This window comes from Strigops habroptila, chromosome 3 (assembly GCF_004027225.2).
Source record: "Strigops habroptila isolate Jane chromosome 3, bStrHab1.2.pri, whole genome shotgun sequence".
Lineage (NCBI taxonomy): Eukaryota > Metazoa > Chordata > Aves > Psittaciformes > Psittacidae > Strigops > Strigops habroptila.
The window spans coordinates 79,780,546-79,793,744 of NC_044279.2; the positions used below are offsets into that span (position 1 = coordinate 79,780,546).

The 13,199-nt window shown below is 41.5% G+C and overlaps 1 protein-coding gene across 1 annotated transcript in view; it reads left to right on the forward strand.

The window, feature by feature from the left end:
- The window catches only part of LOC115605815 (ovostatin-like), a 29,583-nt gene extending 17,810 nt beyond the window's left edge, over positions 1 to 11,773 (forward strand). The window contains exons 22-35 of the mRNA XM_030480833.1: positions 345 to 396; positions 712 to 795; positions 1,580 to 1,756; positions 2,069 to 2,150; positions 2,998 to 3,154; positions 3,639 to 3,713; positions 4,262 to 4,427; positions 5,030 to 5,250; positions 5,423 to 5,638; positions 5,779 to 5,903; positions 6,093 to 6,183; positions 8,675 to 8,746; positions 10,011 to 10,113; positions 11,081 to 11,773. Coding sequence (XP_030336693.1) covers positions 345 to 396; positions 712 to 795; positions 1,580 to 1,756; positions 2,069 to 2,150; positions 2,998 to 3,154; positions 3,639 to 3,713; positions 4,262 to 4,427; positions 5,030 to 5,250; positions 5,423 to 5,638; positions 5,779 to 5,903; positions 6,093 to 6,183; positions 8,675 to 8,746; positions 10,011 to 10,113; positions 11,081 to 11,133 — 1,674 coding nt within the window. The 3' untranslated portion in view covers positions 11,134 to 11,773. The remainder of the gene's footprint in view (positions 1 to 344; positions 397 to 711; positions 796 to 1,579; positions 1,757 to 2,068; positions 2,151 to 2,997; positions 3,155 to 3,638; positions 3,714 to 4,261; positions 4,428 to 5,029; positions 5,251 to 5,422; positions 5,639 to 5,778; positions 5,904 to 6,092; positions 6,184 to 8,674; positions 8,747 to 10,010; positions 10,114 to 11,080) is intronic.
- The last annotated feature ends 1,426 nt before the right edge of the window (positions 11,774 to 13,199 follow it).

Below are 13,199 nucleotides of genomic sequence, written 5' to 3' on the forward strand. Positions count from 1 at the left end.
AGAGGGGGGTGGAGAGCAGATGTAAAAGGAGAAGGATTTATCTTGAGCATCATAAAGTAGAACCCACATAGGATTAGTTGGACAGAGTCCCTCTTATAGGCTGGCAATGTCTGTTTTGTAACTGCTTTCTAGGAAGGAAGTTGTTCTGGACAGGATGTTGTGTAAAAGAAAGAGCGAGCCATGGATCAAAAGATATCCTAGTGGAGATAGAGTAGGACTGGGTTCAAGGGATGCATTGTCTGGATAGCCACATGGACAGACTGTTTTACACTGTTAGATTGTCATGGCTTCTTAGTGATCTACATTTTTCTTCTCTTCCTGACCAATTCCCTGCAATCAAACAGCCTGAAGGCATTAAAAAGGAATTGACTCAGAGCTCCCTCGTCTGTACGAAAGGTAAGGCAAGTTTATCCATTTGTTCCAGGCAGTCAGTGGAACTGCTTTGCTGTCTTGCAGGCTTTGTCCTAAAAGCCAGAGGCCCTTCCAGAGGAGGAAAGAGGGTTTCAGGGTCAAGGTGCTGGGCTACAATTCAGGCTTTTCAGAGATACCTTGCAATGAGTATCTCTGAAAGACACTCATTGGGCAAGTCTCTGCAGCATTTTCTTTACCCAGGCTGCAGATTGTAACAGTCACTGTAGTAATGCTTACAAAGTGAAGACTTATAGAAAAAAGATGATTTTAACAATTATTCTTGTTACATTCTCTCATCAGGCACAACGATTTCTGAACCAGTGTCTCTCAGCCTGCCAAGAAACCTAGTGCAGGGATCAGCCAGAGCTTATTTTTCTGTCATTGGTAAGCTTAGTACTTAGACTAAAAAACAAAAGTAAATGGCATTTCTCTAGTGCTGTACCAAGTGCCATTATGTATACCTGTGCAAAACTAATGGGAAGTTGAGGAAATACTTGATTTTAGAGGAAATGTTTCCTTCTTCGCAATTCTGTCATATCAAAAGAGGACAAAATACTCAAATTACTTCAATTTAATATTGCATTTCAGATTATGTTATATTAGCATATCCCATTCTTTATAGTAAAACAGTTAATTCAGCTGAAAAAGTAGAAAAGGCAGACTTCTTTTCTTTGAAAAAAATTATTTTGATTTCTTGGAAAGAATATATCAGAACTTTGCTGACCGCATCATTTCAAAGTTATGCTTTTGAATAATGAAAAACACGTCAGTTGGTAAGTTCCCACAGAACAAGACCTTCAGGTCCCAATCAGCTGTACTAATCACAAGGTCATTATTAAGACTGACAGTTCTCTTCAATTACAATTTTATGAGGTTCTGAACTCAAATCACTTTCTAAATACAGTTGTTTTGCGTGCCTGGGTCAGTGTGAGGTGTGCTGATAGTGCGCGATACAGCCTTTGTAGCCCATCAGCATCATACCCCACGCATTGTTCTCACATGCACACACAAAATGGGAAGCAGGTTGTAAAGGGCAGGGAAAAATCTAACCCTTCTAAGGGTTCATAGCTGTTTCTCAGAACCCATGCCAGCCAGTACTGGTATATAATACTCTGTAAGAAAAGACATGTTTGAACTGAAATGACTTCTTATAACTTTCACTTTTCAGGAGACATTTTGGGTACAGCCTTGAGGAACATGGAGAACCTCCTCCATATGCCTTATGGTTGTGGAGAACAGAACATGGCTTTGTTCACACCCAACATCTATGCCCTGGATTATCTGAATAAGACTGGGCAGCTGACTGAAGAGATTAGAGTTAAGGGTACTGGATATTTATCTACAGGTGAGAAGGTTTCAGATTCTTCCATTTAATGTTGTGATTGTGTGCATTAGAATCTAAAGGTCTTTGTGGTGAACACTCATCTCTGAATTCTAGCACCACATTTATTGCATTGAAGCACGCAGTGACAGGACCCCGAAAAAGCATGTCATACTTCCAGGAGCAAAAGCACCTAGAATTCATAGTAGCTGACATTATTCACCAGACATACGTTACTTAATAGTAAATTAAAAAGTCTTACTGCTTCAGTTGAATGAACAGCAAAACTAGTTTTTTTCTGTGATTAGAAATATGTCTTCTTTATTGTGTTTTTAGGGTACCAAAAACAGCTATCATACAAACACCGGGATGGATCCTACAGCTCTTTTGGGACAAGAGATAGGGAAGGGAGTGTATGGTAAGTGATGCTGCTTTCTATTTCCCTGGTGCAGGATCCTTAGGCTTTGAAAAATGATCAATATTAAGTAGTTCTTATTTTTAATAGACCAAATGGACAAAGCTCAATGAATTTGGATTCCCTAGTAAAGGCGAGATTAAACCAGAGAGAGTGCAACAAAAGTGTAAGATGACTGGGGGCTAGAGTACTTAATATTCAAGGGGAGGTAGAAGGAACTGGGTTTGTTCAGCCTGTAGAAGAGGAGAGTAATGGGGAACCTGGGTAAAACTTTCTGCTACCTAGATGGGGACTGTAGAAAAGAAAGACTCTTTTCAGGGGTGCACAGAGTAAGAACAAGAGTTTGTCCTTACTCAAGTTGCAACAGGGAAAATTCCAACTGGGTAGAAGGAAAAAAACCCAGTTTTCCCCAGGAGAAGGCTACAGCACTGAGACAAATGCCCAGAGAGGATGTGGGTATCTGTCCCTGGAGATTTTCACAACGTGATCAGACAAAGGACTAGGTTGTCCCTAGTTCAAGCAAGTGGTTGGACTGGAGACTTCCAGAGGTACCTTCAGACCTAGTTTAATTCATAATTCTATTAATTAAAATTGGAAATTACTATCATGAATCATCAAGCTGTGTCTATACTTTACCCTTGCTCCGAAAGAATGGTTTCAAGCACAGTAATGAAGAAACCACAGGTCAATTTTTAACTATCATTTATTTAAACTTACAAAACACTTGTTTCTTTTACCTCAGACATTATAGAGTTCATTTAATGTAATTTTTTGTGCACATCCAGTTGCTGGTAAACCTTCTTGGTCTTGTTCACATCTTACCTGCTTTCTGTTTCTGATTCACCTTCAGGCTCACTGCCTTTGTGTACAAGTCATTTGAACAAGCCAAACGCTACATCTACATTGATGACAATGTCCAGTCTCAAGCTTTGATCTGGCTGGCAAGCAAGCAGAAGTCAGATGGCTGCTTTGAAAATGCTGGGTCACATTTTAACAATGCTCTGAAGGTAACTGGGACAAGTATAGTCCCACACTTCCAGTCTTGCCACTGGGATTGTTCTGGATCATGTCATTCAGACACAAGCTTATGACTGTACCCGTACTCTTCCTGGTACTATTCTCTTGTGTCTCTCATATACAAGCAGGATATGATTCTTATATCTGCTACTCACAATGCGATAGAAACAAGTAGAACTTTCTGAGTTAGAAGTCTCAGGTTTTATTTTCTACTATTGCATTATGTGTTCAGCCACAGGCTGTAATGTGCTTTACTGCATATATGCAAAAGCCAAGAAAATGCATGAAATAATTTTGGCTTTATCCTGAGTGAACTTGATCTTTCTTGTTCCTGTGCACACAGGGATACAGAAATTACTTCTGATCTCAAATCTAACTGGTATCTGAATTAATTACTATGAATTAATAACTATGAATTAAATAATATTTTATTTCTTTCTGTACTGACTATTTCTTTGCTTGTTTTTCCTTCAGGGTGGAGAAGAAGGTGAATACTCACTCACAGCCTACGTTGTAGCAGCATTGCTGGAGGCTGGACACTCTGCTGCGGTAGGTATTTGATGATGTTATGCTCTATTAGTCCAGTCAGCCAGTTGTCAGTGAGCAAGTCATAGTCCTCACATCTGTATTCTTGAACAACGAAATTGTTCTTGGTAAATACTGATTGTTGGACATTAGGGCATCTGAGGAAATCTATTTCCAGAACCCCGCAGTTGCCATAAGTATTTGGTGAGTGTTACAAATCAATTCCTATGGATTAATTTGAAAAATCCCTGAGGAATCCAGTTGGTAGTCTATGTAGGTGCAAAATCCAGACTGAATTTGCCTACTCCATCCAGAGTCCAGGTCAGGAAAAGAACCAATGCTCTGTTAGTCTGGCCATGCTGCCTTTAAATAAAGAAAGAAAGAAGGTAGTACTATCAGAAGGGCATTTTTTATAGGATACACAATGTAGGCCCTTAAACATGCCATGGATCATGTATATTCTTAGCATGAAGGCTCAGTTATGGCAGCGTAAGCATTGGTGGAATTATTTAAAGAGAAGCTGAGACACAAGTCCAAGTACCTGACAATCCTATTATGTTTTGCATTATTAGCATCCTGTTGTCCAGAATGGCATGAACTGTTTGGAGACCGCATTTAGCAATGGGGTCCACAACCTGTATAACCAGGCGCTCTTTGCCTATGCTTATGGCTTAGCTGACAAAGAGAAAAGATGCCAATTCTTCCTTGAGAAGCTGGACAAGACAGCTACCAGAGATGGTAAGTACAGTATGGCCATGATACAGGCAATACAGCTGATAGAATGGCCTGTGGTATGATGTAAGCTATCTGAATACAGTTTTCTCATTCATGCTGCTCCCTTCCCATTTCATGCCTGCTCTCCTACTGAATTTATCTCTATGAACTTCTCTGTCTGTCTCTTTTTGCTTCACAAAAGATGGAGCTGCGGCCTGATTTTCTCAGAATTATGAAATACGGGGAAAGACCTCTGGAAGTCTCAGTCCAAGGCAGTGGAAGACTACCTGGTTTCTCAATTAGCCTCTTCTTCTACACACTGAACAAACCCAGTTCCCTTGACTGTGTAATGTGCTCCAGTCTGCTACTGCTTTAGCATCTGCTGCACTGCCTTCACTTCAACGACTCTTTGACTTATGCAGCCTACTTTTATAAATTCCCCTTCTATTCCTTTCTGTTTTCTGTCCTGGTACTAAAATTTTTCCAGTTCAGGACACTGATGGCTGAAAAAACTTTTGAGTAAAGGCAGAGAGGGAATTGTTTGCCTATCTCCCAAGTGATGCTGTAGCGAATTAACCAGCAAGAAATTTTTCCATGCTTTATACATCCCACTTTTCTGTTTTCAGGTGGTTCAGTTCATTGGCAGAGAGAAAACAAGCCACCAGCAGAATATTCACCTGTCTTCTATTCCCGTGCCCCTTCTGCTGAGATTGAAATGACCAGCTATGTGCTCCTGGCTTTGCTCAATAAAGCAAAACTCACTCCAGAAGACTTACCTCACACTTCTCGCATTGTGCGCTGGCTTGTCAAACAACAGAACCCATACGGCGGTTTCTCTTCCAGCCAGGTAACAATTGGGTGTGGTTGCCCCAGAACTTGTATCCTGTCTCCTTAGCTCTTTGCAAAGTCCCTCTCCATTTACGAGCACTGACAAAGCATCAGGGAAATAGGAGCTGTGCTAATCTCATGCACCAAGTTACAGCTGGGTATCTAATTAGGAATCATGTTGTTCTTTTCAGGACACTGTTGTTGCTCTCCAAGCTTTAGCCCAGTATGGATACCACACCTTCTCTAAAAAAAATCTTAACACAGTCAAAGTCAACTTCATGGAATTCCCCAGTAAGACTTTCCAGGTGAATGACAAGAACCGCTTCTTACTGCAGCAGGCTTCCTTACCTGCTCTTCCAGGGAATTACAGTGTGGAAGTGAATGGCACTGGCTGTGTCTATCTGCAGGTAAGCAAGCTGGGAACTCAGCACCACCCCTTTGAGAACTAAGCAGGCGGTCCCCTGTGCCTCATTCCTCTCCATACCTCATGCCAGAGCCACAAAAGCCTGTAAGTCTGTGACCATCTTGCACTTCCCATCTCTTTTAGACCACACTGAGATACAACATCCATTTGCCAAAAAAAGTTGCAGGATTTTCTCTCTCCATACGGCCAGACAATGTATCTTGCACAAGCAACTTCCCACCAAAGTTTGACCTTGTGATCTCTGCCAGGTAACTTCCTCTTATTGACGTACCCCTTTGCATTCATAGTTTGTTAAAGCATCAAAGGAAGGATTTAAGTACAGGTAGTTAGCTGCTACTGCTGCAGGAAGACAAAAAGGATCATTGGGAGCTGAAAATGTTGTTCACTGGCCTCCTTTCCATTTGCAAACCAGACTAACAGAACTTTTCTCATTTTAGTTACACAGGAAACCGGAAAGTCTCCAACATGGCTATTATTAATGTGAAGATGCTCTCGGGTTTTGTTCCTGTAAGATCTTCCCTGGAAAAGGTAAAGAATGGGAGCAAAGTGAATGGTAAACCCTGAAAACATAGGAAATAATAGATAAAAATAGTCTCTGGTTAGCAAGCTGGAGCACTATGGGAATTCTGCAAAGTCCCTGGGTACAGCCTTCTGTCACATACTCTGTATATCAGACATGTAGCTGTTCATCTGTTGAAGACAAATCTGTTGGGAGCTGCCAAATCCAGTAGCCCAATAGATGTGAGACTGCTACACCTTCATAACTCCACGTCCAGCCAACAGCAAGGCTGTGTATTCTGAATACGCAGAAATGCACATCACACACATATCTACATACATGCATATCTACATATCTACAAGGCTGGCCATACAGATCAACAAAGACAGGAAAGACAGCATTCACACAAACACAGCACAAATGACCTTATTCTGTTTCTTTCCCTGGCTAACTAGACTGAAAGCTCATTTGTGGGAAATATAAATATGCACACATATATATATGAATGTATACACATGTACATATGTACGTGCAAATACACAATGTGGGCCTCTCTGGTAGCTAACCCCAGACACCCAATCTGCCTAGTAGCTGCCCCTGGATCCTTGTTCTACCAGGTTGAGGGCACCTGGACATATGCACCCTCAAGGCCACAGCAGCGCTTTAGTGGCAGGAGCTAGAGTGCCCCCCAGCACTCACGTATATGCATGGTGGGTATCTCCAGTAAACAGCTAACATATCCATAACGTTACTCCGGTAAACAGTAAATATGCAGTCTCTACAGCAGCTGGGCTTGGTCTCCCAGTTGCTTCATGCAGACACATGCACACACCCAAACAATCACAAAGGAATCTCTGCTAGCTGGGCAAGCCCAATAGCCTGGCAAGTTTCTGCTCCCAAGGCCTCCTGGTCCCTCCAGTAGCCAAATCAGATCCTTTGGTATCTTCAATATTTGGCCAAGACTTATGCCTGCTTCAGCAGCTGGCTATCAAGTCACTTAACTCACTCACCAACTAGCACAGCTTGATACTCACTAACAACCATACACTGATGTGCACATCCACACACAAGCCTGATGTCTGGTGTCTCAAGACGCTAGCACCCTACTCACACAGTTCCTGTGATCTGTTGTCCCCTCTGCAATAGCTGGCACTCCATACGTACATGTGCACACAGAACAGAGTCCTGCACCCAGGAAGACAGTCAGGAACAGAGTTTAATAAGAAGGCGGGAGAGATTGTGGTGACCAGGTACAGGGCATAGCCAGACAAGTGTGCTGTCCAACAACTTGTTTATGTGTAACCGGACCCTTTTATCCCATTTTCCTCCCTTTGTTACTTCTGATTCTTCCCCTAAACATCTTGTAATAACTCTTGAGTCTCAGCATGCTGTACTCAGGCCTGTGCCCCTGTAGACAGCATGTTCCTTAAGCCTGTAAGGTGATCCAGGCATATTCTGCTGTTGACTCAGCTGGTGGGTCTTCCTGACAATGGGGTTGGTCGCTGCCCTGTGGCAGCCCTCAGGGGAGCTGGGTCAGGGTGCTCCAGTAGCTCTGCTCAGGTTATTGAGGTTTCCCTGAGCTCCTTAGTGTTTGGATGTATAAGTCTTTAATGACACAACCTAACAGAATCTATGTAAGAAATACTTTTGCCATAGCTAAATTGCTCAAATGGGCATTTTTTGACAGGGTTATTCCTTCCTCTACTGCACAGTTTAACAAACAAACAAACAAACAAAGTGAGTTTTGCTCTTCCTTTATTATCCAGAAATTTGGTCTTGATGATGACAATGCTGGGGAGAGCACTGATAAGCACCTTGTTTCAGTTCCTCCTGCAATTTAGGTTCTGCAACAGATGCATTAGCTTCAAGCCATGAGCCGTAATCTTCAAGTAGTCAAAAAGAAGAATGCAATTCATTGTGGAGTCTGCTCATAGCTTGGTACACTTATAATCATTCAGCCTTCAGGCCTGAATTCCTTTTTTTGGCTAGAACTGTATAAGATTCATAACTTTTCTTTGGAAGATTTTTCTATTAGGATGTTACACTGATATCCTATTCCTCTTCATAGGTTCTTGGGGAAAAAATAACTGGTTTTAAAGTTTGGACTATTTTACGTTTGTGTATTTTTATAGGAAAATAATTTTGCTCATATGCTTTTCTAATTTTTTTTTAAACTTTTGGGTTATTTTTAAATATACAATGGACTAGCAAGTGAGTCAGCTTGAGCTGCAGAAATGTCGTGTAAGTGTAAATTCTCATTGAAATGAGAGCATTCAAGTTAATACTGAAGTCACATGCACCAAAGCTGACTGGTAAAACTGTTTATCATTGTGACTGGTTTGCACTCGGCCTGTTGTGAAAATACTTGACTTGCATTTCTTATTCTGGCCAAGAGATGTCAGAGTGGCACAGGAGGAGGATGGCAGGCACTTTAAACATGTTTTGCTATCAAATAGTTGTTTCTAAGTGTCCTTGGCAAGTCTCCTATGTTAACATTGATATTATTTGCCTTATTTGAAGCTTCAATACCAGAATTCTGTTGTGGATCGTGTAGACATCAAGAACAACCACATCTTTTTTTACCTTCAGAAGGTAAGTTTGGAAGGTTTCTTTTTGGTTTCATTAAATTGGAAGTTTAAAACAGGTTCCCAGATTAAAAAAAGTATATCTCATTAATAGCAGATTAGCAATATGCGTCCTAAAGATGTAAAGGGATTTCATTCAATCCAACATCGAATCTATATATACAGAGGAGTTGTAGTCTACAGTGAAGAGATAAGCATTTATTGCTTTTTGTGAAGAATGCTCTATGTTTAAATAGCATTTCACAAACATAGCTAAGTTGCAGTCCATATTGCAAGTTCCCAGTCCACAGCCCCTCAGCCCCTAAGTGATGCTTCTCATCAGTTAATCTGAGAGTGTTTTACAGGGACTCAGTATCATCCTCTCCCTTTTAGAGAGATTTCTGTATGAAAAGAATAGTTCTTCCACATCAGTGACATTGATAAAGGGAATGAGAGAGGAGAAAGATGAAAATCAGAACACAAAGGATCTTAGAATACCAAGAAGAGAAGGAAAATGAAATAGTAACAGTATCTACCTCTCAAATAGTAATTTTTATTAGTTGGTCTCCAAGAATCTAGTAAGGAAGATTTTAGTCAGTGTTCTGAATTCACAGAGAAGCTGAGATCTTGAGATGTGAAAAGTTTACTCAGCAGGGCATCAGTGATGCAGAAAGTTCTCCAGAGCCCCTGTCCATGGCTCCATTCCTATAAAGTGGTCAGCAAGATAAAAACAAGGACAAAGGGTGAAGAGAGCAGGGGCACACAAGAGAAAGTTTGAGAAGCTGAGGAAGATGAGGCTAGAGAAAAGTTTGGGACATTTAGCTGCAAGAGTGCGCACTGAGGAACAGAACCACAGGGGAGGATGGAGATCTTGAGCTCAAAGTGATTAAAGAAAGAAAAGCAAGGAGAAGATTCATAGGGGTGCTGAAGGTGATTTTAGCTGGGAAAAAGCAAGGGAAGAAACTAATGGCAACTTTCAATGGCAGGATGAATGCTGACATGCTGAAAGCTGCAATAACCAAGGAATGGCTGGGATAATTGGCTATGGAAATACAAAGAGGAAGAAAGAAAAGAGCACACAATTTTAGGAACAAAACTTATTTAGCAACAGCTTTTAAACAATTATCTGATTTGATATCAAGTTTACAATCTGGAGAGAACTGAGAATGGCACTTTGTCACACAGTCTGACCCAGAAATGCCTTCTTCAACCTTAGCCTCAGGAGTCAGAGTGAGGCTACTCTTCTACGAGAAGAAAAAGTCTGATGCATTTTCTTGTCTTGCCATTTCCAGGTTTCCCAGAAAGAAATCAACTTCTCCTTCAGTGTGGAGCAAAGCCTGCCTGTCTTGGATATCAAACCAGTGCCAGTACATATGTATGACTACTACGAAACAGGTAGGTGACCTTAGTAGGTCTGAGCAAAACCAGTGAAATCAAAGTATCGATCTCAGTATTTACAAGGTGCGAATGGTGGGTTTTCCCTTGCTCTCTCTGTGCAAGCCTCTCTTCCCTTTACTGCATTTGCTGCCTTTGTTTCTCAGGAGAGACAAGTGAAGAGCAAGCTAGCAATTCTGCTGGTTTTGATTACCAAATTGCAAAGGGTTTGGAGAGCATAGACAGTTTCCGCGCCCGTCTTTTCTTTTTTGGCTGCATTTCAACATAAAGCAGATTAGAAAGTGGTGTGTCAGGAGTTGTTTTCCTACAAACTACATACATAAAGAAGTGTGATTCCACTTTCTTTCCACAGCTTGAACATTATGGTTAAAATCAATAACTCGAAGGCAGCAGTGGCTCTGTCTTTCCTGATGTGGGTTATCTCATATTTTTGCTTTATATTGCCGTAGAAGGCTGCAGTCAAGGAACATTTCCTTCATGGAATTTAAATACTTAGGTAGGAATGACAGTTCCACTGAACTCAAAAGCATCTAACTAGAAAGTTAAGTGTCTGACCACCTTTCGTGATCTGGCCTCACGGAGTTACAAGTGCATCAGACATTACCCAGTTATCAAAGCTGTGGCTCAAGTTTCCCTGTGCTTTTCTCAAGCTTGCCACAACCTTTGGGAATTGCATCCTAACAGATTAGCAGCAGTGTCCAGGGAACTGACGCTGGAGTGCATGTTCTGCCACCTGATCCACATCTTTCATGGTCTCAGCAGTGATGTGTCCTGTCAAGCACAGCCAGAGGAGTGCATTGGGTTCTGACTGTGCACTCCTGCAACTGAGCGCCTTGACGACTGGAAGACTACCACAACATCTATCAAATGTTTTCTGGTTCATAATGTATTAATCACAAGTGCACACAAACTGGGGTCAGAATGATTTCTCACTCATAAAAATGTCATCTTCCTTTCTTCTTTCCAGATGAGTACGCCCTTGCAGAATACAAATCACCCTGCTCCCCACCTTCCAGCTGAAATTAGATATGTGCCAGAAGAGGTAATGGTTCAGAAGGTATCGACAAGCATTTGTAGAGGATGAAGAGGATAAGAGATTTGGTTATTTCTGGGAGGGCAATGAAAATCGTATAGAAGAATGAGGAATAAGCAAATCCCAAACTGCAGTAGATCAGAATGACCCATTCTGGCCCACACTTCAAAAGAACTTGGGATCAGTGTGGATCAGAAACTCCAGATAAAGTGCTTTTCCTAACAAGGGAGGTACTGTGCAATTGTTAACCCTGACCATCCATCTTTTTGAAAACCCATGACATACATTCCAGTGAGAGCTTTGTGTAAAGGTAAACTCCTGAAATGTTCATGGCCACAGATTCCTCTTAAGAAATCCAAGATTAGGAGAATAATCTGCTACTGATGAATGTTCTGTAGATTTTACTTGTTTTGGTCTTTCCATTTATCCTGAAGGAAGATTCTGCAAAAATTACTTTGATCCTCACCTTTTTCAGTAATTGAACTGAGTGGTTTACAGATGTCAGAATTCTGGTCACAGGGAGACAACTTTTATGCAGTTTTTGCCTCTGTTTAGAAAGAAAGATTTTTTCAGATTAACATCTCGTATTTTACTGCTCTTTGTAATAAAACCTTCTGATTGTCAACGCTATTTGTCCTAGTCTCCACTCCTTGTATCTAGAACTGGTTGCTGTAAGGTATTTCATAAGATATAAAAATCATACCGTGGACATGTCAATCAATGATGACATCCTGACATGAGTGACATCTTGTGGCACAGACAGAACTGGGGTCCTGGCCTATGTGATGGAAGCTTTCTACCCAGAAACTCCAGAAAAAGTGCATTAATTCAGCCTAATGGTGGGAGAAACTTGAGAACTGTGGCACAGAAACTCTTTGAAAAGGGGTTAGGGGGGAATGGTGGACCCAATGGAGCCCTTGGAGGGAGAAAAATTAGAAGATTTGGACAGAATGAAAGTTCAAGAGAGCCGTGAGGAGCTTATGGTGGGGTGGCAAAGTGCAAGAAATTTCCTGTCATGCTTTCTGCATTTAGCGAACAGGTACAGCAGACAGCCACACACACACTGTCATGACCTTTGTCCTGACCAGATCACACTAGTGTAAGGACCACAGAAGCCAATCACATGTCCATAACAATCTGAGCAGACATCTGCCAATTATATTACTGAGCTGCTGTTTCTTCAGTCAGGGTGTTAGACGTATTCCTGGTTTTGGAAGAGACTAGCTGATTTATCATAAAAATGGGCTTCTCAAAGCAGATTTTGATACAAAGCAATGTGCCTATTGTGAGGCAAAACGCACAATAGGAGGTGGTGGGAGAGGAAGAGCCTTTTGTACACCTTGATGCCACTGTTCAGTAGGGTGGTCAAGCTTGCCCAAACATGGCTAAAGTGAAACTAATCCTACTGCACTGAGATGTGCAGGAACCTTTGTGCTAAGGGGCAGCCGTGAAAGAGGCCTACAGGCTCAGTGTAATCCCAGAAAGGTACAAAAGAAACTCGGAAGCTATAGAAGCACATAAAGGATGGCTTGGAAGAGACCTGTGCAGGACATCGAATGAAACCTCCTGTTCTAAGAACCACTCAGTAGAAACCAGAAACTCAAAGCAGGAGACAGTTGCAAAGGAAGAATCTGCACTGCCTTCCCAGTACCTCAGTGCTAGCCTGAGGGATGCAAGCTCTTTAAGATGAGGTACAGCTGGAAGCAGTGTATCAAGATGCATGGCTCGGGTAACGGAAAACATTCAAACCTGTCCATCAGGTCTGCACTGCAATTGCTTTTTTAGTTCTGAACAATTTAATAAATATTAGTTCTCCTTGCAGCCAAAAGCAATCATGCATAGGTCCTTCATTGCACTGTAAAAGGCACTCATCCAGGAGGTTTCCTAAGGAAAGGCCCAACAGGTGGGAGAGACAAAAATTAAGGAATTTTACATGCAAGCTGTAAAAATATAACCTATCATCCCCAAAACAACTTCTTTTATTCTTTATGTCTTTGAGCAACTTTCACATGCTTTTTAAAAAGAACTGTAAAGTGATTTAGCACGAGGTATT